The following is a 23721-nucleotide window of genomic DNA, read 5'->3' on the forward strand; positions in this document are numbered from 1 at the left end:
AAATAACATCTCAACTTTTGTGACAAATGACAAGGCAAATCTCTGCATCTATAGTATCAATGCATCCATCATTAGTGCTCAATTTAACACCCATCCAAGCTGTCAACATATGTTGTTTACCACCTAAAAGTAAGGATGCAACGATATCCAAACATCACGATACGATATCACGAATGAAGATCACTATATGATAATTATCACGATATTGTGGCGAAGGTTGGCAATACAAAAAAAAGTTACAACATTGTAAAAAAAACAAAAATAAAAGCTCATACTAAAATATATATATATATATATATATATATATATATATATATATATATATATATATATATATATATCCCTACCTAAAAGCAAAACAAACAGAAACATGTAGTCTCAACTCCTTTGGACAAATGAAGACAAATACAAATCTATTTATCCACCCACCCAATAATCTATATTATCGGTTCCTCGATAGGTGGTCGGTCTGTCTGTCCATTTACTGCATCTCTCCATCCACAGATCCATCCGTCCATCACGCTGTCTGTAAAATAATTTGACCACTTTTTAATAGTAAACACTGAATAACAATGTTACCGATATCGTAATAATTATCTGTACTCAAATTACAGAAAGTACATGGACAATGAATTTCCAGGCAGTGGGTTGCCTGAAACAGCACCCCCTAGCTAAGTCTTAGCACTATACATGAAAGTCACCCTGCCCGACTCACACTAGTACCATCATTGTACACTGAAAAGCATGTAGTCCTGGAATCTTTATTTAAAAAATAATAATAATATGAGAAAAGAATGCTCCAAAATGCAAATTTTCTCTTGTCCCAACACTCCTACTGACCAAATAAAATCTCAAATTAACCAATTAAAATGACATTTAATTTAGTTGTTGTTGTTGCTGTATTATTTGTTCCATTGCTGTCTCTTGTAACCATGGGAACATTTGTTTTAATAATATTTCAAATAAAAAATATTATTCATGGAACGTGTGTCCCACAACCATGTTGTTACCTGCATAACCTTTTTAACATGGCAGAAGAAAAATGTGAATCAAATGGTTTGCTGGAGTTGACAAAACAAAAAATGGGTTGAGCAACTGGCAGCAAAGTGCTGCTTATTCTTCTCCAACGCCTCATGGTTGCGCTGTTTCACTTCTGTTCGTATGAAGGAGTTTAAAAAAAAAAAAAAAAAACGAACGCAAAGGCTGTAGCGAGCAGATGACGATCCACTGCTGTGCTGTGACTGCTCTCCCCTCTCCAGTCTAGACATCACATCACATCCAAGCCAAAGCCGGCTAGTTAGCTGCTTCGTATTTTCTTTGGGCCAAAATGTCGACCACAACCGGCGGCGGGGAGTTCGGCAACCCTCTACGCAAGTTTAAGCTCGTCTTCCTGGGCGAGCAGAGCGGTGAGTTTGGACGCCGCTTGCCGGAGTTAGCGATCGCTACCTGGGATGTGGAGGAGAATCATGTTAGCAGCCGGCTAACTAGCTCGTCGAGTTAGCTTACGGCCTGAAGTCTACAATGAGGGAAAATGAGCAGTCGCCGTACAATGCAACAATTATATATCTGTGCGTTTATTGGTTTAATCATGACGGCAATGTGGACATTTTCCGATTTTAGTCAACCTCGAATTGTGATGATGTCATCGGACACTCAGAGCTACCGAGTCTACTTTCACCTTTGAGCCAAATATGATTTGAAGCGACCTGACCTGACAGTGGCACGGATTTTAAAAATGTATTAAATGTTGACTTACCTTCAAACAAACGAAGAAGACATTAAACGTCTTGGTGTGTGTGATTCATCTCCACCTTGACAATAGCATCAATGAATGTGGAAGGTTAGCCAACGGTAGCTAGTAGCTGTTGACTTTCTACTAAGCGTGCGAGCTGTACATTTTTAGTAGGATTTTTATTTTTTTATTTGACACTCACGCTACCGAATTGACATGTTTAAATGGAATACCGTGAGACAATATTTTTTGGGAGGTAAACCCTCCCGAGTTGTTAGCTTAGCTCCATGTACAGCAGGACCTTCCTTAGCCACGTCGGCCAGTCGAGGTGAAGAACAACCGGCCGGCCTTCCTCGACAATTTAACGCCGCTGGAGAGTCGAGAATAAATACATTCTTCTTACGTGTTTACACGCTCTGTTTGTGTGCCTGGTTTGAAACGCAAAACTATTGGGCCTTTGAAATAATTGGCGACAAATTCGACAATTTGAACATGTTTTTTTTTTTTCTCTTTCCCGTCCATTTTAGTAGCTCCACCCATTTGCCAGCTCAGCTGTGTGGGCTCGACAGCTGACGACCGTGAATCACGTCAATGTCCCATGAAAAGCCGCCTGATTCACTCAAAATCCTTGATAACTTTAAAAATAATAATAATAATAATACATTTAATTTGTAATGCACTTTATATTTCAACAATGTCAAAAGTAGTACTCTTATACACAACGGTACCGTGCTGCACTAGTAGCACTACTAAGGCCAACTAGTAGGCATGTCGCGCACTCGTAGCCCACATATCGAGGAAGTCAAATAAATAAGCCATTTGAGCATTTAATCAGTCTATCCAGTTTAAGGTCCATGTACTAGTGCACTCTTTTTGCTCACCCATCCATCCATCCATCCATCCATTTTCTGTACCGCTTGTCCTGACAAGGGTCGCGGGGTTGCTGGAGCCTATCCCAGCTGGCTTCGGGCAGTAGGCGGGGTACACCCTGTACTGGTTGCCAGCCAATCGCAGGGCACACAGAGACGAACAACCATACTCACAATCACACCTATGGACAATTTGGAGTGTCCAATTCACCTGCCATGCATGTTTTTGGAATGTGGGAGGAAACCGGAGTACCCGGAGAAAACCCACTTTTTGCTCACTATTAAGAAAATTTAGCATATGGCATTTCTGCACACGAATACAACATTGGCATACGAGACAACTTCATGTTACCAATGATGAAAAACTGTGCATGAGTTGGCAACTGGCATGTAGGCTACTAATTGTGGCATCATTTACAGTTAGGCCCAGAAAGAATTGGACAGTGACACAATATATGTGATATGTGCTGTGTTTCTTCGCATTTGCAATCAAGATGCTTGAACTCGTGCGTCTTTTTTTTTTTTTTACAGTGGGAAAGACCTCGCTCATCACCAGGTTTATGTATGACAGCTTTGACAACACCTATCAGGTAAATACAACGTTCCCATCGGAAATAATGGATAGGATAAGTTGGGAGGAAATCATCAGCACAAGTTTACAATTAAGAATTACACATGTCAAAACCATAAAAAGCCTGACTTGAATATTGATAAGTGACGTGGTGATGCCGGCATCTCTTAACTTCCTGTGTCTTCGTCTTCTTTATGTCACACATTCTTTTTGTCTTAACACCCCGCATTGAGGCAGCTCATTCTTTCGGACTATGTTTCGCCGGAGGAACAAAAAGGAGGAAACAAAAATGCGTAACACGTCCGCATCGTGCTAAAATACTCGCCGGACAGCGACAATTGCGGCAATGCTCTTCTACATGCTGTCATGCATCACCTCTGCTCTGTTATGACTGTGGTGCGACCTCCGCCGGCGAACGATTGCCGGGTAGACATGGCGTTTATACAAGACAGTGATACATAAAAAGGGGTCTCAATGGAGCTGAGCTGCAGAAGCGATTGCTTGTGTTGCAGTGATGAATCCGTGTATTTGTTCTTTTATTTTGAATTGGCATTCAAAAATCAGACAAGAAAAGCAATTGATTATTTTTGTTATCATCCAACAATCTTCTTCATCGCGGGTGGCCTGGAGCACAGATTGTGTCAAACAAAAAACAAAACTGACATTTTTCATCATTAAACTTGAGGCTCAGATCAAAAATATGGAAATGGAAAAAAATGTGGGCCACAGGACTGAATTTGATTTTATATTTAATTGGTTGTAGTAACGTGACCCCAATGGAATCGTAACGAGCACCAGTAAAAGTATGCTAGTTTGTTCATTTCATTTTTGTCACAGTCCATCAGACTTATTATAACACGCACAATTCTGTATCATATAAATTGTTTTCAACTCATTCATGGAATGCCACAAATTTACTTAGGGCAAAAAAAAAAAAAATCTTTAAAGTATTCTGATTCACAAAACGTAATTGAGCAATTATCTGTATGTCTCGCAAAAATAATAATAATAAAAATAAAAAAAAGGTCACTTCATTTTCCATTTTTTGGATAGCCAACTAAAAAATAGAAAGATTAAATTAATACACAGATTGTGATGTCTTTTTCAAATTCAGTTCTACAAATGCATATACAATGATGCGCACTTGCAACGCTTCTGCTGTTTACATCATCGTGTTACCGCCTGTTGCCGTGACGTCAACGTTTTGATGCAGCGATTGTTTTGCAGGCAACAATTGGCATCGACTTTTTGTCAAAAACCATGTACCTCGAAGATCGTACGGTAAGCCGTGTTCTCTTTCATTTTTTGTCATTTCCACAAAAGAATCATTGAACCTTGTTAGAATGCTCAAAGCATGCATTGGCTTATTACGTATAGCACCCACCATTTCCACATGATCACCCTTTTCACTTTTTTTTTTTGGACCCAATCTTACAGTTTCATCATTCATTTTGTCAAGACATGATCATATTTTCAGTTCCCTTTTTTGTTTGTTTGTTTGCTTGTTTGTTTTTTGTTCTCCTTCCATCCTCTGTCCCGGGTCACGAAATCCCACCTGCTCCCCACACGTGCGCGCATGCGTCACGGGCGGCCAAAGATTCGGCTGCAGCTCTGGGACACGGCGGGACAGGAGCGATTCCGCAGCCTCATCCCGAGTTACATCCGAGACTCGGCCGCCGCAGTTGTGGTTTATGACATAGCCAGTAGGTATCACGGCCTCGTCTCGCCTCCCGGTCCTTTTGCTTGTACACGCTGATTTGTATATATGACCGGAGAGCCGATAGGCCGAGACTTTTAAGGCCGCGAGGTCGCCATCTTGCTCCTCCCAAGGAAACGTTTCTCGGCATAGGATCCTTTACATTTACAGTATTGAAATTGGAGAACATTTGAGACAGTACTTAGTAGAAAACAGCATGATTTATGATGCTGTAAATGTGTTCAACATAAACAAGAGGACTTCAGCCATTTTACAACTTGCCTTAAGCACGGAAATCCCCCACGCGCGTGCGTCACTCGAGAAATAATTCATAAAAAGGACATTTCCAGGGTTCCGGCTGACGTGTTCCTCGTGTATAAAAGAGGATAGCAACCGGAACACAGTCTCTCAAAACCTTCTTGCGCAAATCAACACGACGGGCTCCGAGTGACAAGCAATGCTGGCGCTGGTTCGGGACTCACAGTTACATACGTAACTTAAATGCATGTACAAATTATATGCTTTGATGTTGTATACAGGAGGAAACTTTTATATTTGTAATTAAAGAATGATATCTTATTCAACAAAAGATGCCTCTGCCAAATCTACACTCAAAACATTTGGCTCAAAAGTAACCCAATTATGGATCAAAAATGGATCGATCCACTTTATGGGTCAACTTGACCCAACATTCTGGCTTGTTTTGTACAAAATGACCCAATTTGTTGACCCATGTGAAAGATCTGACCAATATTTATGAGTTGTTTTACACTAAAAGACTCATTTCTTGACCCCAAAGTTGTGTCAAATTGACCCAAGTAGAGGATCAGTCCATTTTTGACCCACAGTTGGGTTATTTTTTGACCCAACTGTTACGTGTTCAAAAATAGTGACACCCCCGCCCCCCCCCCTATATTAAGAGCCTACGAGCTGTCTAATCTGTACGTGTACCATATAGTTTATACAGTAGTCTGCTCGCGAGATTGGAGGAGTAAGATGGCCGCCCCGTGGCTTCGATCAACGGCTTGCATGGGCTACCGGCTATCCAGTCATATATTCAGATCCGTGCTCATACCGTACCGTGCGCAAGGGCATACATGGCAAAAGCGTTTCGTGGTGTGGAAACCCCCACTGGACGCCGCAGTGAGAGCGTCTCCCAAAGCGTTTCACCAGCAGTGCCGGGGGGGTGTCCACGCTCGCTACATGCTGTTTATGAGAGGCTGTATTGAATAGAAGGAGCTGATGGAATGAATCACTCAACGTTTCTTCCGATGTCTCCGTGTGGGCGCAGATCCTCTGAATGGGATGTGACGAAAGAATGATTCAGCAGGGCCTCTTTTTTTTTTTTTTTTTTTTTTTCTTTCCTTACATTTTGCTGCTCACCTCCACTTCATCATCTCAATGATTTCCCCCCACTTCATTAAAAAAAAACAGCTTGGCTTGCCGTTAGTCGTCTATTCCTAGCTCCCCCTTTTTTATTCTGCGTTTTCCTCCCTCTTTATCTCCAATCTCCCTCCCCCCCCACCGTTCCAACCCGCAGGTCCGACTGCAGCTTTGGGACACTGCCGGACAGGAACGCTTTCGTAGCCTCATTCCCAGCTACATCCGCGACTCTACCATTGCTGTGGTTGTGTATGACATCACCAGTGAGTCGGGGCTGTTCGCTAACGTTCCTTTTAGGTGCCGAGAGACGATTGAGTTGCATTAGGTACACCTGTGCAGTCTAAAGCGGGGCACGCGTGCCCATTTTGAACATTTTGTCAGATTTTTAACTCATTCACTCGCAGCCATTTTCACCGAAGCAACCCCCCTTCGCTCCCGGCTGTTTTACTGGATTTTGACTGATTTTGCAAGGCACGCAGAATATTGTGTTCTATTGCTATAAAAACATGGAACCTGCCAAAAAAAAAAGATTAGAGTCGCTTCTTTCATCAGGAAAATAAGTATATTGTTTCTGTTTTGTAGCAATTATCATTAGAATATCGCTAAGTTTCGTCAATATTCACATTCCTGGTGAAAACACTGTCAAAAAGAGCTTGTTGCAACATGGCCTGATCTCTGATAATATAAAGCAATATTTAAAGTAAAATAAAATAAGTTACATTCTTACCTGTTTTGCACAGCTCTCACGCCGATTGCCCTGGTGTACCTAATGTTGTGTCCACTGGGTAAATGTCTTGTTTGCCTGGAAATCCTCAGAAATTGTACAACCAACCTCGGCATTTCCATTTTCCAACTCTTACTCTTAATACTTTTGCTTACTAACCCAAGTACAGTAATGAAACTAATACTTGCTTGTGCACACCTTTCTAAAAAAGTGGCTTGAACATGTTGAATGAAGGTCAACGTGTAGCTTGTGCACGTGCATTGATGTCTGCCATTTTCTTTTGTTGTCAGATCTCAACTCCTTCCAACAAACCTCAAAGTGGATCGATGACGTGCGAACGGAGAGAGGAAGTGATGTCATCATCATGCTCGTTGGGAACAAAACAGACCTGGCAGATAAAAGGTACATTCTTGTGTTGGACGTGTGGACGTCACAGTGCAGTGTCGGTCAAAAATGAATATTGGCGGGATAGAAAAAATACAGCGGAACCTCTGTTTGAGCGCACTTTGTTCCGGGATGCTGCTTGACTTCCATTTTCTTCAGATTTGAAGACGTTTTCTGTAAGAAAAGAACTGCCAAAGTTCCATAAAAAAATTAAACCCCATTGAGGCTGGTCCTCAAAGCTAAAGAAAAAGCAAAAATCTTGGAAATCCCCAGAGGTTCCACTGTAGTTTATTTTTGTAAAACCCCTGCCCGAGTTTGGAATCCCACATTTCCCCCCCAAAAGTGCACCTCATCCATCTTTGTTTGTCTTTATTATTTTCCACTTTGAATATGATTCAGTACTTTCTACAGTGAACCCCCGCCACGTCGCAGTTTTTTTTTTATGGCTTCCTGCACAGACACGGCGCTCGGCATATGCTTATCACGCATCACCTGCCTGGAAGGAACCAAAAAAATTAATTTTTTTAATTAAAATAGAAATTTGTAAAGTATACATTTTGTGTTCCTCTTCTTTTGCCCATATTGAGTGAAATTAAATACATTTCTTGGACGTATGCGGAGATGAAGGCAAAGGCCGACCGAGAGTGCCTGGAGGGCATGCGAGATCGCTTCGTGCATAGTCGGGATCGCTGGTTCGCCCCCCAAGTCAATTTGCGGTCCTCTCCTGGAGCCTGAGTGAAATTTATTAAATTCTTTCACGTACGCGCAGGTAAAGGCAAGTCGAGGCCCCACAAAGTGGGGCCGAGAGCGCCCATTGCGTAACAGGTGTTGAGCCAATGTACTTACCCCTAAAAAATTCCGTTTTATAAATAAGTGCTTGTATTTAACGACCGATAGCTGCGTGGAGAAGCAAAAGAAAAGCGAGTACTCAAACTCGCGTTTGGCAGCAGACTGAAGGTGCATTCAATGACCACTCGCACTATAATGTAATGTCCAAAAAGTGACCAGAAAATATTCAGAAAGGAAGAGGAAAAGTGTAAAATTAGCATATTATAAAATTAGCATGTCCATGAAATTGCCAAAAAATGACAGAGAACTGAATAAAAAATGCAGAAAAGAAAAAGTAACCAAAAAATGTCCACAAAATTGTCAGAAAATTTATAGCAAAAAAGTCAAAAAAAATGGCCATAAAAAGGAAAAAGAGAGGCAGACAATCATTATAATGTCCATAAAATTTTCCAAAATATCAGAATTTTGACAAAAAGGTAGAAAAGTCCAAAAATAAAAACGGGGGTTCACTGTTTGTTTGTTTTTGCCTCAGATTTGTGTTATTTCCTCAGTTTCATTCTGTCATTTTGATTTGATTTCATTTCTGCGTGTGTGTGTGTTTGCATGTGTTTTTTGGATCCTCCACCTTGTCTCCTCCCCACCCACCACCTTCCTACACCCCTCCCCCCCCCCCCCAACCCCCACCACCACCACTACCTTTCCCGGCTGGGACCGCGGCAGGCAAGTTTCTGTTGAGGCGGCAGAGAGGAAAGCTCGAGAGCTGAATGTGATGTACATAGAGACCAGCGCCAAGGCTGGCTATAACGTCAAACAGGTTGGTGGCGGCTGGCCAAGCGGCCATGTTGTCCTTCATGTCAGGGAGCGTGACTCTGGATCCCAACGTCATCAATGCAATGAGTCGTTTCCCTGCTAGCGTCTTTTTGGCTCTGGTTTTCCGCGTCTGTTCTAATCAAACTAACCACGCGCTTCCTTTTCAAAGCAAGACTCAGCGAGCGTTCTTCTCTCTCCTCTCTGCCTTCTCCTTTCGGGCCTGTTCTCTTGACAATGTTTCGGCCTATCCACGTCCACCTCTCGGTCCCGCGTGGCCCCCCGCCCCGAGCAGACAGATCACCACGGAGGAGGGCGAGCAGAGAGCTAAGGAACTGAATGTCATGTTCATTGAAACCAGCGCAAAGACTGGCTACAATGTCAAACAGGTAGACGTTCCCATTTCTCTGGCGTCTCACTAACGATGCTGATTCCGCACTTCTGCTTTCGACTCTCCTCTTTTACTCCTTTTTTTCACTAACTCTGCCTGTGATAAAAACGTAAATTCAATGCTTTATTGTCCTGAAGGTTCTTCAACGGGGGGGGTCCCTGGACCTATCAAGGTTCGCGAGTTGTAAATTGGTTCCAAAAAAATCATTTGCAAGAATTACTTTCTTTCTTATTAGTTTTCTAAGTAAACTACATCTGCCGTCTGGTGTGGCAATAAAACAACACAAATCAAATATAACGCCCTCGCTTAGCTTTGCGGCAATTTGAAGATCAGATATGATTGTAATGTGTCATCACATAAATCTGACATGCAGGTATAAATAAAGGAGAGCAAAAGGTGTTTTTGCACAGAAATACTTCCCACTACAAAAGGCATATTTTTTCCCATGGATGTAGTCGTATTTCTCAGCGAATGGCACCTTTTCAAGAATAAAAGTTGTGATATTTCATTAAAGTTGTATTTTGAAAATGGTTATAATGGAACTTTCTTCCTTTTGTTAAACTTTGACTTTAACAATATTACGCCATTATCTTGGAAAAATTAAATTCAAGATTGTCTTATTTTCTGGAAAAAAAACGTCCAAATTATGAGATACCAAGTCAAGAAAATTGAATAATGTAAGTCAAAATGATACAAATACTTATTTATATTTACCAGATACTATCTCATAATGAGAAACCCAAGTACTGTATGTATTATGACACAGACCTAGTATCACATAATTATTACTTACTTTATAATTATGACTTAGTGTCTCATTATTTTGACTAAATGTCACATAATAATTAGCCTTTTTTAATTATTATTATTTCTTGTTTTTTTTCCTTTACTGCTTCTATATTATTTTTTATAATGACATTACAATTTTTCCCTTTTATGGTGCTCCATTAGTGGGACCAACTTTTGTATCGATTTGAATAACGCCACTGCTCAACAGAGGTGGCAAATCCAGGTCCAGAAAGTAAAAACCTTGCCACAGTTTGGCTTTAGCCCTAGCTAGCTCCCTAGCTAGCTCCCCGGGTACATATTTACCTGCTAGGGAGCTAGCTAGCCTGCCACAGTTTGGCTTTAGCCCCAGGTGCTAGCTAGCTAGTTCTCTAGCTATCTTCCCGGGTGCTTGTTTACCTGCTAGCTAGCCCGAGGGGCTAAAGCCAAACTTGAGCAGGCTTTTTACTTTCTGGACTTGGATTTGCCACCCCTGCTGATCAATGAATGGAACTCTGTAAACTAACGGCTAACCCACTGTCAGACAAACCTTAGATCAATTTGTCTTACATTTGAATCATTTTGGTCTAAAAATGCTATTTATGGTGACGTATTTTTCCACTTTGTCTGCATATTGACGCATCACATTCGTGGCTAATTCTCGTGTCTTGTTTTTCAGCTGTTCCGCCGCGTGGCGGCTGCATTACCTGGAATGGACAGCACAGCGGAGAAGAGCAAAGAAGACAGTATCCTTCAAAAATGACTTTCAGTCTCAAATTGGAGTCTGTGAGCTGCGCGCTCCACAAAACAATTAGGAATAAATTATTTTGCATAATAAATGCCGGTACACTTGGATTAGGATTATTAGGGGGACCTCACAACAACATTAGAATACATTTGTTTTTATGAAAATCACTTGTTAAAATATGACTTTACTCTTTACACAAAATGTTGTCTTTAATATCCTATTACAATTTATTTCCTTTTTTTTTTTTTAGAAAAGGCAACGTTTTCATTCCTATGGAATTTAGGGGTAACACACGGTTGTTAAATTTAAATTAGTATGAGGATTATGGGTAAATGCTTGCAAACATTTCTCAAAAGTTTGATAGCCCTTGTCTAACATACTATTCCCTTTTAAGGACTGTTTCATGTGTTTAAAAAAAGAAAAAAAAGAAATGAGTGAAGTTAAGAATGTGCAAACTCACGGCCGACGTTGCTTAACTCGACTCCCTTCAGTGATCGACATCAAGCTGGAGAAGCAGCCAGAGATGACGGTCACCGAGAGCAGCTGCTCGTGCTAGTACACGACACTCCGACCCAGCCCGTCTCACCCGCCCACTCCCACCTTAAGCCCCCCCCACCCTCCCACCACCACCACCACCACTCACCACCCGCTTGTCTCTCAGTGGCCACTCGGGGATCAAACACTGGAGAGTTAGCGCGTGGATGTGCGTTACTGAATCCACGTGGAAATGCAAAGGATACGTGAGCCCACGCGCGTTTTGAGTCGGGCGACTTGCATGGCATTACAATTGGCAACACGTAGAAAGCGCAGACTGACTTAGCTAACCGCTTTTTGGGTTATCGCACACTCGGAGTCTTCGTGCTGTGACTTTTTTTTTTTTTTTTGTCATCGTCACGTAAAAAAAACGCTTTGGATTGTTTAGATGACTCAACATTTTGTTGTTGTTGTTTTTTTTTTGTATCTGCAATAGAGAAGTTCTAAGATGGCTGCTTATTTCTTAACTTCTATGTTGTATTTTAAGGAAGTAAACAGGATCTTACTAATCGTCACACAAAATGTGTGTCTCATTAACACAACACAGCAGGAGGCGTCAACAATTGTGGGCACTATGGAAAGCTGTTCTTAATATGCACCTCGAGGTACTAGTACGCTCTTTATCCTCACTAGTAAGACAAATTAGCGTACTACTAGAATGACTGTCTTACTCGTAATGTTTTTCTTTTTTTTCACTATTAGTGCCACATTTGGCCCACTTGGACACAATGAAACCTTATTAGTAATCTACTGTGCTGCACTAGTAACACTACTTGTAGGCATGTGCACTAGTATCCTCCTTATGAAGGATATTGAAGAAATGGCTTTGCATCAAACGTTTGAGCATTTATTTGATTATAGTAGAAAGGTTTTTTTTTTCCTTCTACTAGTCCCACTTTCGGCCAACTAGTATGCAATTAGACCTAACTAGAAAACTACTGTGAAGTGCTAGGTGAGAACTGTTAGAATTTCACAAGACACTTGTACTAGTCAACTATTGCACATTTTGGCTTCACTAGTAACATAGTTGTCCTCCTAATATGCCAAAAGTTAGTCCTACTAGTGAGGGCAAAGCACATACTAGTACATAATGATTAAAAGTTTGAACAGCTTAGTGTGTATTATTGCAGAAAAGCCAAAAGGGGCACTAGATGTGGAAAAAAGATTACTTGTAGGAGTCTCATTCTACTTTTTTACTCGACAAAAGCATACTAGTACATGGTGGATATCACAGAAATGGAACCAAAGCTCAAGCAGAAAGATGGTCTTCAGATTTGAAAAATATATCGCCCAACTTGGGGGATTTTTTTCCTTTTCGGCCAAGCCCCGAGTGAGCAAAGCAACCCCACCACCACACTGCGCCGTGTACGTTTGTTTCACGTGAGACCCGACTCCCAAGCGGTAAACGCCAAACTGCCCTCGTTAACACCCTTAAAGCATGTAAATGCTCATTTCGCCATACTTAACAAGGACGTGAGGACTCGTTACATACTCGATTACTCTTTTTGCAACACTCCCGCCATGCCTTGGATCCTCCATGTTGTGACGATCACACATTTATATCGCAGCGCATGCTCGCCATGCAGGATTTCTACCGACGACGACACAGATGCCTTGCTTGTTTTGTTCACCGACGTTGTGCACTCAACCAAGCCACAAATATTGTAACATAGATGAAAAGGGAAGCCGGACGACTGCTTCGGTGGCTTCGACTCGTCGTCGTTTTCTCGAGCCGGTCGACGGGAGCATGTCCTCCCGAAACAAAACACAAACACGCTTACGCACTAACACCCCCCGCTGTAAAAAAAAAAAAGGCCGCGTTAGTCGCAGTATCCTTCGCTGTATTGCTATTATTGCTCGTGTAGGACCGTTGTTTTTATGTGATTATTTATTCAGTAACTGGGGCAAACACATGAAAATTGTCAGCTTGACCAAAAGTGCAAATGCTGAGGCGCATGTCGAGAAAGCTGTTTTATTTATTTGCGTGTCTGCCGAGGACCCTCACTCTCTTCTCTTTAAGGCGTTGTCGCACAGCTCGAAAGGACTTCTTGCGCTGTGTTGTCACGGTAACACTGTTTACAGTCCAGGCCGTAAAGGCTACTACGCGCACACAAACGCATACAAACCAATTCTTTAGCCATAGCGTAAGTTAACACACATTGGTCCTTCGTGGCTGTCGCTGGGTTTTAAAAGTACGTGTCGACATTTGAAGAAGGAAAGAAAGGAAAAAAAAGAGGATTTTGAGCTCTCCTATGACTTGCCACAACTTAATACTCAGCTTTGTGCTCTTCGGAATCGTGTCTGTCCACTTGAACTATGCTGTCTACTCGTGTTTAGCAACGTTGTGTGAATATTATTACTATCTGGTGTGTAAAAAGGAGAGTTAACGGCACACAAGTGTAGGCCTATCACATGGAATACAATAAAGATTATTTCACCAAAGCGCATTCTTGATGACTATTTTTTTTATTATGCATTGTTTTGTACCCCAAAAAATCAACTCGCATACACAGCTGCAACCCATTGAAATTACAGCACAGTTTATAGAATAATAATAATGTAAAGAATTAAACAGTTTGCCGCCATCTTGTGACATCTACAGGAAATTATCAAACATTTTAGAGGGCGTAATCGACTTGCGGCAGTTTAAAAAAAAAACAACACCTCCGATGTTGCCAATTGGACTCAAATTTGTCTGAATCAGATGAGCTCGAGGGAAACTGCCTCGTAGTATCTCTCCCTGAACTGTGAATTTTTACATCATGTATGAGATTAGGGGAGGGGAAATCAAGTGTAACACATTTGTAGTCTTAGTTGGAGCATGGAGAATTTTATGGCCAATTCATTCAGGAATCGGGTCATTTCAAATGGGTCACATACTTTTTCATGCACCATTTGAGTCTTGAACAACTTCATCACAGTTAGCTGTGGTTTTAATGGCAACACTTTTCTTAGCCCCATTCATTCTCAACGCAATGTTGGATTTCATTGTGATGCTATCATGGTCCACTCAACAACACTCAAGGTATGGGAAGCACGTCACATACCGTCCAGGTGTGTCACATTAGACCGAAACTACATAGTTTACATAATGTGTTAAGTCATGATGGCGTGGCCACTGGCCAAGTAAGCAGAAGGCTTACAGTGACTAAGCAATAAGCAAAGGTGGCAAAAAGTCATCATGCGCACTCTGTACTTATTTAAAGTACAGGTAGTTGTGTTAAAATAAAATAAAAATAAAAAAGCAGAAGGTTAATTCGACTCTTGAGTAAAAATAAAATAAATGGAAAGATGGGGAGGAAAAAAAAACCTTGTGGGCAAGCCGGACGGTAACATTATCAGTATTTTGGACTAGATTCGTTAAATAACACACTACTAGCGAGACTCAGACATGACAAGGATGAGGAAATAAATTATGGCCACAAAGAAAAAGATTTAAAAAATGCACACGAAATAGTATTTTGAGTCTACTATCACTCCCGTGATAAATTTTCAGACGTCTGGGTAACCAAATGGAGCACACCTTGTCGAGACACTACGCCGTTCTCCACTTGTCAGTTTCTAGAAAATGTGCACTCGCTTTGCTTACCCAGACGTCCAGAAATACGAGCATACGTCATACTATATAGCGTTTGTATTTTGCGTGCAGCTCTGAACATTTTACACGGAAATATAGGCCATAAATTAGCATTGTGTGCCCCTATTGACTTCGTGTCCACAAATTGGTATCTCTTAGCCATAAATGTTGCCTTTTTAAGCGCACATACTTGTTGCATGCGTATAAAATGAATACAATGTAAATTTGTAGTACAATAGCACGTAGTAGTTAGAGGCTTGGGAGATCAAGTCAGAGAGGCCAGAATAATGAGATAGTTTGGACATGTCCAGAGGAGAGATAGTGAGTATATTGGCAGAAGGAGGCCGAGTTTCCAAGAGGATGCAGAGGACAGGCTTAGATGGATGCAACTGATTGGCTGTGGCGACCCCTGAAGGGAAAAGCCGAAAGGAAAAGTAGTAGTAGTAGTACGTGCAATTCAATTTCCGGGACATACAGGTAACCAAATCGAGCGCACTTTCCGTCGACTTGTTTACCCAATCGTCCAGGATATTTCGATTTGTGCGCATATTACACTTAAACTTCGTAGCAACAAATATTTTTCGTACTCACGTTTTGCCTTTAATAGACTAAATGGAAGCCACGAAAATGGCTAGGCATATTGTGTAACTTTTTGTTTTTGTTTAAACAAACATTTGAACGTTTTTCAGAGTGGGTTACGGTACTGATTTTTTTTATTTTTTTATTTTTTGTACCTGTACGTGTTACCACGTCACCCGTGTGGAGGTGGAGGTGGAGGTGTGTTCCTCTTCCTGTGCGTATGCGAGTCAAGGAATGGCTCAGGAATTCAGCCGCAAGAATCCTGCTCGACTCGATCGGCCTCGCTTTATATTTAGACGGCAGCCCGCAAAAAGCTCCACACTTGACTTCGGGGGACTTTTAAAACAAGAGCCACCTTTATCGACCGTCATTTTCTTCTTCTTCTTCTTCTGTGCTTGCGCGTTGGGACATTGTCAGCATGTCTTTCGGCAGCATCCTACCGGACGTCTCGACCTTTGCTGATTTCAAGAATCAGTGTCTGTCCACCTCAAACAATTGGCAAAACAAATACGACAACCACGCCATTCAGGTGTGGATGGAAACCCCCAAGGACAAGGGCAACAGCACCGGGCCGAAAGTGCACAAGATCAAGGTAAGGCAATCAAATAATACAGTCATAATAATACAAATCAAATCAACAGGTATACCGCAACACATTGCGACGGCCACTCCATTTTTTATTTTATTTTTTATTTTTTTTACAGCAAGTACCACATCAAAAGTAATGCTTGGCTCTCTGTGTAGCACCATTGTGGGCATTGTAACATCATGCACAGTTAGTATTAAAACTGTACCCAATTTAAAAAAAAAAACAAGCAGTAATAAAATATTAAATGTAAATGTGTTGTACTTAAGTTAAATACGACTGAATTGTGTGAATTCAGCGATTGTTTCATGTCGGACTAGAGGGCGCCAGCAAGCCACATTTTAAAATAACAAGAGTTAATATTGCGGATGAATGAACGAATGGTTAAAACATGAAACTCTTACATTGTATAAATTAATTTAACACATGAGGACATACTTTTCCAGAAGGTCCATTTCTATGTAATTTAAAAGTAATTCAGAACTCAGGCCAATTTATACCTAATACGATATTCACTTTAGATTTCCTTCGAACTTTGCGTCCCAGTGCAGTTCTGGCTTGCAATAGTATTAAATACACCTTTTAGGAATGCAACTTCTATCTTGTTTTTGGTAGAATCTCTTATCGATTGTGTGCAAACAACTTAGGTAGACCTTCCCATCAATACAAACCTATGCTAATGATACCCTGGCCTCCTTGGTGGAGGTAACGGCAATGGACAATGTAATATTTCACCACGCTGTTCTACTTCTGGCAAAAGATGGAAAAGAAGAAGAAGAAGGAAAAAAAAAAAGGGAAGGGCTGGAATGCTGATTGTAGCCGCGTGAGTTTGAATGTGTGAAGCGTCGGTTACAAACAATGTTGCATGCAGTAAATTGCTTGCAAGCTAGACGGAACGGCAGTTGGAATTTACGTCATATGAAAATGTGCAATGTCACCGTATGTGTGTGCGTGGGCGTGTCAGAGTTATGTTTTGGATAGTTTTTTTTCTTTTATCTTGTTTTTTTTAATCCAGTGAGTTTGAATTTCTTTTTAGAGCAAGTTTGTTAGTTACTTTTTTTAATGCTTCAATTTAGACTAGTTTTTCTTAGTCTTAATATTAGTTTTTGGGGGAGTATTTGTCGGGTGCAAGAGTAAAAAAAAAAATATATGTATGTAACGTACGATTCAGTAAATGAATCAACGACAATTACGAAATGACAGTTTGATCTTCCTTTCTCTGTACAGACGTACAGCAATACCGTAATAAACACATTCAAAATCAACATGTGACGAATGAGCTCATAAATGATACGAATTGACGAGAGAAAAACAAAGAACGTTGATGCTAGAATTACAATTAGTTTCAGTTAATTATGAATTTCATATATTTTTTTAATTCTAATCGTTATCATTTTGTTAATGCCTTTTCATGAACAATTCCATAAAAATAATAATAAGAATAACATTGTTGTGTGTATGTTCCAGTGTAAAATCATAATCAAAGACGTCTCCGCGGCGACCATGTACGACGTCATCCATGACAGCAAGTACCGGACGACGTGGGACCCCAACATGAAGGAGAGCTTTGACATCGCCCGCGTCTCCGACTACGCCGACATCGGCTACTACTCATGTGAGTGGGCCTATCTTCCCCGGACCGGTCGCCACCCAATCACAGAGGCTTTTCTTCTGGGTGAAGCCGCGTACGGACGTCCCCGACCATTTCAAGTCATGACATTTCTGTTGACACTTTGAAGAGCATGCAGGAGGCCCTCCGAGGCTTGCCCGGCGTGTTTGTTGTCACAATTCGGAGAAAGACAAACTTTGAGGGCAAACCCACAAAGACGTTCTCATTTCACCCCCGTCTCCTTTTGTCCCGCGCAGGGCGTTGTCCAAAGCCGATTAAGAACCGGGATGTGGTCACCCTGCGCTCGTGGCAAGTGACGGACGACGAGTACCTCATCGTCAACTTCTCAGTCAAACATCCGGTACGTGTCTTCCCCCCCCCCCCAAGTATATCCTGCAAAACTGAATTTGTTTCAGGGGTTCCATTCAAAAAGGGAAACTTGCGTATGAAACAAATTCATTACACAAAAAGTGAAATATTTCAGTTCGTTCATAATAATCATAATATCACAATAAATACAACTGTTCTTAAATTAGGATTAGCTGAAAAAGTATAGCAGTCAAATTAAAATGTTGTCTTTACAATAACTTGTTGTTCGCGCCTCTCGTAGTCTAAACACGGCATTCTGATTAATAATATTGCATTTACGGAATACACCCATTTTTATCTATCTCAGACGGCGGCCATTTTGTCACTTGCTGCCACTCAAAATGTCATCGCAGTGCGAAAGGGCAACAACCAATCACGACTTACCTGTTTTCTTAGTTTGGACATGCTACGTTTGCAAGCTGAGCACTTTGGCACTGTGGTGTCCTTTTCAGTTGACAGCAAGTGGCAAAATGGCCGCCTCCTTGAGATGGATTTTTTTTTTTAATGGATGGATTTTGCTGCTTTAATTCATATTCTATATTTTACAGAAAATGGTTCTAGACTAATGGGCGTGCATATAACATTTATTGTCAATTATTTTATTTTTTTTTTTACTTGGTTTGCTCTTTAAATTTAATTTGAAAAAGTTCTTAAATATCAAATGCAAATCTATAGTACTAAAAAGTTAAAATGTTAAATACAACTTAACTGTACTTAATGCAGTGATTTAGTTTTTCTTTCTGCAATACCACATTTGAAGAAATACTGACCTAAAAACGAAAAAAAAAAAAAATTATGCAATAATTGATTTTCAAAATGGTAGGAATCAGGCTTCTGAAACGTTAAAAAAAAAATGCGTTTAATAAACCTATATTTACAGTACAAAATTCCCAGTACTACATCTAATATCAAAATTTAAAACGATGAAAACAAATAAACTAAACTAAGGGCTCAAGTCTCGTGCTGTGTGGAATGCCAACTAAAGGAATAAATTAATTTGAAGCATTTGAAAAATTTACTCAAATGTTGTTCATCTTGGGATCATTCCAAAGTTTGGGACGCCCCTCCCCACCTCTGAGGTACGTACCACTTGGACATCCGTACCTCCACCAGCAGCTGGTCGAGACCATTTCGAGATTTAAAAACAAAATAGTGAAATCTTCCAAAGAACTCTGAAAATGTGCACGCGGCCGCAATTGGAGTCACGTGCTCCCTCTCACGTGTTCCAGTTTGGACGCGAGCAGCAGCATTTTGAACCGTCTGGACACGTTTGAGGGAGGACTGGCTGACTCCAAAATAAATTGCTAATTTACTGTACTGCATCCAATTCCATTCCAGGAATACCCTCCGAAAAGCGGACTGGTGCGAGCCGTTTCCATCCTCACCGGCTACTACATCAAGCCCACGGGGCCCGACAGCTGCATTTTCATTTATCTCTCACAAGCCGACCCCAAAGGTACGATGCACTTCAAAACAAATGTGTGTATTTCTATGGGACAGAGCGAATAGTGTCCAAGAAAGACGCTTGAAACGACTGTTTGTATTCCCACCACATTTGACCGACTCGAACAACAGCAAAAGAATGACCGCAATTTATTTGTGAGATATTTTCAAATGAACAGTTTGTCAATGTTAAATTGAATATTTTTCCTCTCAGGTTCTCTTCCAAAGTGGTTAGTGAACAAAGCTTCTCAAGCCATGGCGCCGCGGGTAAGTCACACAAGCTGAGCTACATATCAGGGGCGTCCAAAGATTTTTGCACACACGGCCACACAAAATGGCGGCTCCTCAGCAATAGCGCGTCAAACTAGTTTGCGAGCAGATAAATACAATACAGGGTGTTAAAAAAAAAGAAGAGAGAAGATATTTGAATATCCGAATAACGAGGGCAAGCAAACCAAACTATTTAAACTTTAGTGTTGGGTTCAAGACAGACCTCAGCCTTCTCAGCTTCTCAGTACAGCAATAATATCAGTTGTTCTCTGCAGAGGATAAAGAATATATGCCCGTGCGTAATTTTTTATCTTTTAACGTTTGTTTCTGGTTTGTTTGCTGCTAATTGTTATCCCTTGTGCCATTGTATGTTAGCATGAAGGTAGCTAGCAGAGGCTATGTAGTTGTTGTTTTTACACATACTGCTCAAAATTGAGATAATCTGAGCGACAATTGGCTATGATATAAAATGTCAACTTTGTTGGAACACCTCGAAATAAAATTTGAATTAAACAGTCTACATGTTGAGTCCGTCATGATAACATTTCAACCTTATTTTATTTATTTTAGGGATGTCAAAATGTGTGTGTTAATTTTGAGTTAATTTAAAGTTCCTTTAATGGCACTAATTATTTTAACGCGCGATTAATGACCGCCCCTCACTTGGACACTACACGCCAAAATTTAGCAGTAATACATTTAATAATAATGCATATATTTGAGGAGGGTGGGCTCAAGTTGTATTTTACAATTTTATAAATGTGCAGAATTTCACAAGTTACTTCATGTTAAAGATGAGATCGCTCTTAATATGAAAAGAAAAATGCACTGAGCTGTCACCAATGTCTTACAAATGCAATTATGTCATCTAGTGGCAGAAAATGACCTCAACACAAATCAAGATCAAACTCATTTTTTACAGTACATCTTTTTCATTTTAACTCAATTTTATGAATTATTATAAAATTGCTGTAGTTTATGTGTAACAAGAGTATGAAAACTACATTTAGAACAGATGTAAAATTTGCAATCAATCGTGAGTTAAGTATTGAAGTCATGCAATTGAATTGCAATTTTAAAAATGTAATCGCCTGACACCCCTCATGTATTTATTTATTTTTGGCATCTTATTCCTCGCATGTAAGTTTGTAATGTCATCAAATTTCATATTTTGGACACCCTGAGCTAAATGAAAGGGTGTGGCCCCCCCCCCCCCCCCCCAAAAAAAAGAGTGTTTCATAGGTGTGGGAGTAAAAAAAATAAACTGAAAGGTTTGTGTGTGTCAAAGGACAATGGTAACCATAGAAACTGGTTTGAAAAGCCCGTTCTGCCCAAGTTGCTGACAAAAGAGCTGTTGACGTCTCAGCCGGCACAACCGGTTCGGCCAGTTTCACGCGCGCAAACCGTTCGCATGACGGTGTGTGTGCGCAAGTTTGTCGACATGCACGCGCGCGCGCGCGAGTTCAAGTGATTTGTCCTGACTGAGGCACGGAAGGGGACGAAGGGCGTGATGAGGAAGTCATTCGCAATTTTCAACTTTTCTTTTGCGAGAGCAGGTTCGATTTGACGGGAAGGGGCAAAGGAGGACGCGCCAGGCTTTTTGCTTCCTTGAAAGTCCTGCAATTAAACAGGATTAAGCCTCCTGTTATGCTGTGGGCCAAATTGACTCGTGTGAAAAACGGAATCTCCATTTAAATGTGACCGGGCAGATGAAAGAAGCAAAATAAATTTGAACGAGACATAATGAAAGAAAGTGTGTTATTGATTTAAGAAATAGAATCTCAATTTGTCCGTTTTAAAACGGAAACATTTTCCCAGCCCGCCACAGACAATAGCCCAAATTTTTTTTCTGATTTTCACCGCCCTCCTGTTTGGTCATACGGAAATAAACTGCCGCGCAGTCATTGTGTCAGACGTTTATTCCTATCTGCTGCAATTATGAGGTTGCCACGGCGACGCTGCTTTAAATTTCATCAAGCGAAGACAAATATTGTGCTGAGAAACACTCCTTAAAGCTTATCAGGCTTAACCACCAACATACAGACAACAAAAAAAGTGAATTATCCCTTCCCTCATAACTTAAAAACATTTTTTTCAACCTATTTTTACTCTATTGCATTCAGAAAGAAACTGGGAGGAAATGTCTCGCACCGTTCTCCACATTTGTCACTCCCAGTTGAAGTTAAATGAACAAAAGATAATTAAACGACAAAATGTTCAACCAAACCATCAATCACACCCATTAGCTCAATGCTAACATAAATTAGGAAACACCATAAACAGGCTAACAGAAATTAGCGTCAGTGTCACAGCAAGACACAAAAGCAGGGTCAACCCGCACAACAATTGAAGATGTGTCTTTTCTTCCTCTTAATTCTGCTGCATCTCATCCAATAGAGCTCAGTGCTGCCTGGCATGTTGTGGCACAATGTGGTACTACACTGCTTTAAATCTGCTTTAGTCGGTGCTCAGTCTGTGTATTTTTCGAGACTTTGCGTCATAAAGCAAGAGGAGTAGATATATATATATATATATATATATATATATCTTCTTTTTTTTTAGAGAGGGGGTAATATTCTGAGGAAAAACTTTTTTTGCTCAGAATATGACCCCCCCTTTAAAAACAAAACATATATACGTGGCTCCAATACGTCGTGGTAAACGCTAGTGCCCACGGCTGTTTATATTTATAAATCTACTTTTGTACTGATGTGGATTGCTACTTCCTTTTTGTTGCTCTTAAAATGAGTAACTATTGTCCCGCCACCACGTCCAGGTGCTGAAGTGCGTGCACGAGGCGGGTCAGAAGTACTCCAAGTGGAAGGAGGCCAACTCTCCGGATCACAAGCCCTGGCTGTACCCCGAACAGTGCTCGCTGCCCAGGATGAACCCGGCCGAACTGGCCCTGCAGCGGGGCGACTCGCTGGAGAACGTGGACGAGAGCGCCATACAGGATGAAGGTTCATGACGCAAAAAAAATGCACTGACCATCACGAGTGACGCGTTTACACATTTTGAAGTCACGCAGGATGTGCGCAGATAAGCTCAACGTTTATTTTTTATTTTTTTTTGGGGGGGGGGCGTCATTGTTTCAGGTATGAAGATTTATTTTCTGAAGAAAATGTTTTGTTTTTTAAGATTGTTTCTACTTTCGGTGGCACACTTTCTTTTTTTTAACATGAAGTCATTGTAAATATATATTTTGTACTGTTATTTGAATAATCTGCCTAGCTGATGAAAAGCTAAAAATGACTTTCATAGCTCTTTTGTATTTATTTGAGGTTTATGATTGAGGAAAGGAAATGAAGCCTGTTGGCAGACAGATTTTTCTGATGATGTTTAGCTTATGCCTGCTTGTGAATTTTGGGGGGAGAAAAAAAAATGAAGCCAGTTTTAAAGCAAGGTGAACTCCCGTTGTGTTATTTGTGTTTTGCATACAAACATTGACCCTCCTCATGACTATTCGACAGTTAGCGTAGCTATTTGTGTTCAGAACTCCTTTGGAGCTGCGTACTAGTACACTCTTTGTCCTCACTAGTTAGTGAGGCAATTCAGCACACTAGTAGAACAAGTGAAACTAGTAGCATGCTAACAACTAGTGCAGTTTTGCCTTACTAGTAACATGTAGTTTATCAAATTTTTAACACAGTAGTAGAGAAAAATGTCAGTGTTAAGATATTGTTTTATTGGTGCACATTTAATTGTTCTGTCACCAAAATAGACACATTCATTGTCTGTAGCCAATAAGAAATAAGAAATTATTGATGAGGCTATTACTAAACAGCAGCTGGTTATTACTATTAATTGAGCACTAACATTGGCTACCCTTAAACCAATCAATGTGCTTTTTTTGAACGTCCTTTTTTGTGCGTGCTTTAGGAAATAAATACTTGAA

General features: G+C 40.7%; 2 protein-coding genes across 6 annotated transcripts; both read left to right on the top strand.

Moving 5' to 3' along the window:
• Nucleotides 1–1202: 1202 nt before the first annotated feature.
• On the top strand, nt 1203–13835 carry rab41 (RAB41, member RAS oncogene family). Of its 5 annotated transcripts, XR_015095944.1 has the most exons (9): nt 1203–1406; nt 3133–3191; nt 4400–4453; nt 6409–6514; nt 7266–7377; nt 8869–8962; nt 9251–9344; nt 10791–10857; nt 11351–13835. XR_015095944.1 is itself a non-coding variant. In XM_086084609.1 (8 exons), exons 1-8 carry the CDS (start codon nt 1328–1330, stop codon nt 11413–11415), a joined length of 636 nt encoding a protein of 211 aa, XP_085940735.1. In that variant the 5' UTR covers nt 1203–1327; the 3' UTR covers nt 11416–13835. The 5 variants fall into 5 exon arrangements, 4 of the variants coding, with proteins under 4 accessions (XP_085940735.1, XP_085940734.1, XP_085940733.1 ...); XM_086084609.1 differs by lacking the exons at nt 6409–6514; nt 9251–9344 and adding an exon at nt 4770–4875; XM_086084608.1 differs by lacking the exons at nt 6409–6514; nt 8869–8962 and adding an exon at nt 4770–4875.
• Nucleotides 13836–15562: 1727 nt separating this feature from the next.
• Nucleotides 15563–23234, top strand: stard14 (START domain containing 14). The gene is made up of 6 exons (XM_086084740.1): nt 15563–16141; nt 17603–17750; nt 18002–18105; nt 19452–19569; nt 19771–19823; nt 22603–23234. The coding sequence occupies exons 1-6, from the start codon at nt 15968–15970 to the stop codon at nt 22792–22794; spliced, it is 789 nt and encodes a 262-aa protein (XP_085940866.1). The 5' UTR covers nt 15563–15967; the 3' UTR covers nt 22795–23234.
• The last annotated feature ends 487 nt before the right edge of the window (nt 23235–23721 follow it).

Source organism: Leptonotus elevatus, chromosome 9 (genome assembly GCF_054856555.1).
Source record: "Leptonotus elevatus isolate MCC_2025b chromosome 9, RoL_Lele_1.0, whole genome shotgun sequence".
NCBI classification, from domain to species: Eukaryota; Metazoa; Chordata; class Actinopteri; order Syngnathiformes; family Syngnathidae; genus Leptonotus; species Leptonotus elevatus.

What these genes read in the sequence shown, in the direction of transcription:
- rab41 (XM_086084609.1), top strand. Translation starts at nt 1,328, where the DNA reads ATGTCGACCACAACCGGCGGCGGGGAGTTCGGCAACCCTCTACGCAAG. An exon ending in CTTCCTGGGCGAGCAGAGCG is followed by an intron (nt 1,407 to 3,132) that starts GTGAGTTTGGAC and finishes TTTTTTTTACAG; the next exon opens with TGGGAAAGACCTCGCTCATC. An exon ending in GCTTTGACAACACCTATCAG is followed by an intron (nt 3,192 to 4,399) that starts GTAAATACAACG and finishes ATTGTTTTGCAG; the next exon opens with GCAACAATTGGCATCGACTT.
- stard14 (XM_086084740.1), top strand. Translation starts at nt 15,968, where the DNA reads ATGTCTTTCGGCAGCATCCTACCGGACGTCTCGACCTTTGCTGATTTC. An exon ending in CTCACAAGCCGACCCCAAAG is followed by an intron (nt 19,570 to 19,770) that starts GTACGATGCACT and finishes TTTTCCTCTCAG; the next exon opens with GTTCTCTTCCAAAGTGGTTA. An exon ending in CTCAAGCCATGGCGCCGCGG is followed by an intron (nt 19,824 to 22,602) that starts GTAAGTCACACA and finishes CACCACGTCCAG; the next exon opens with GTGCTGAAGTGCGTGCACGA.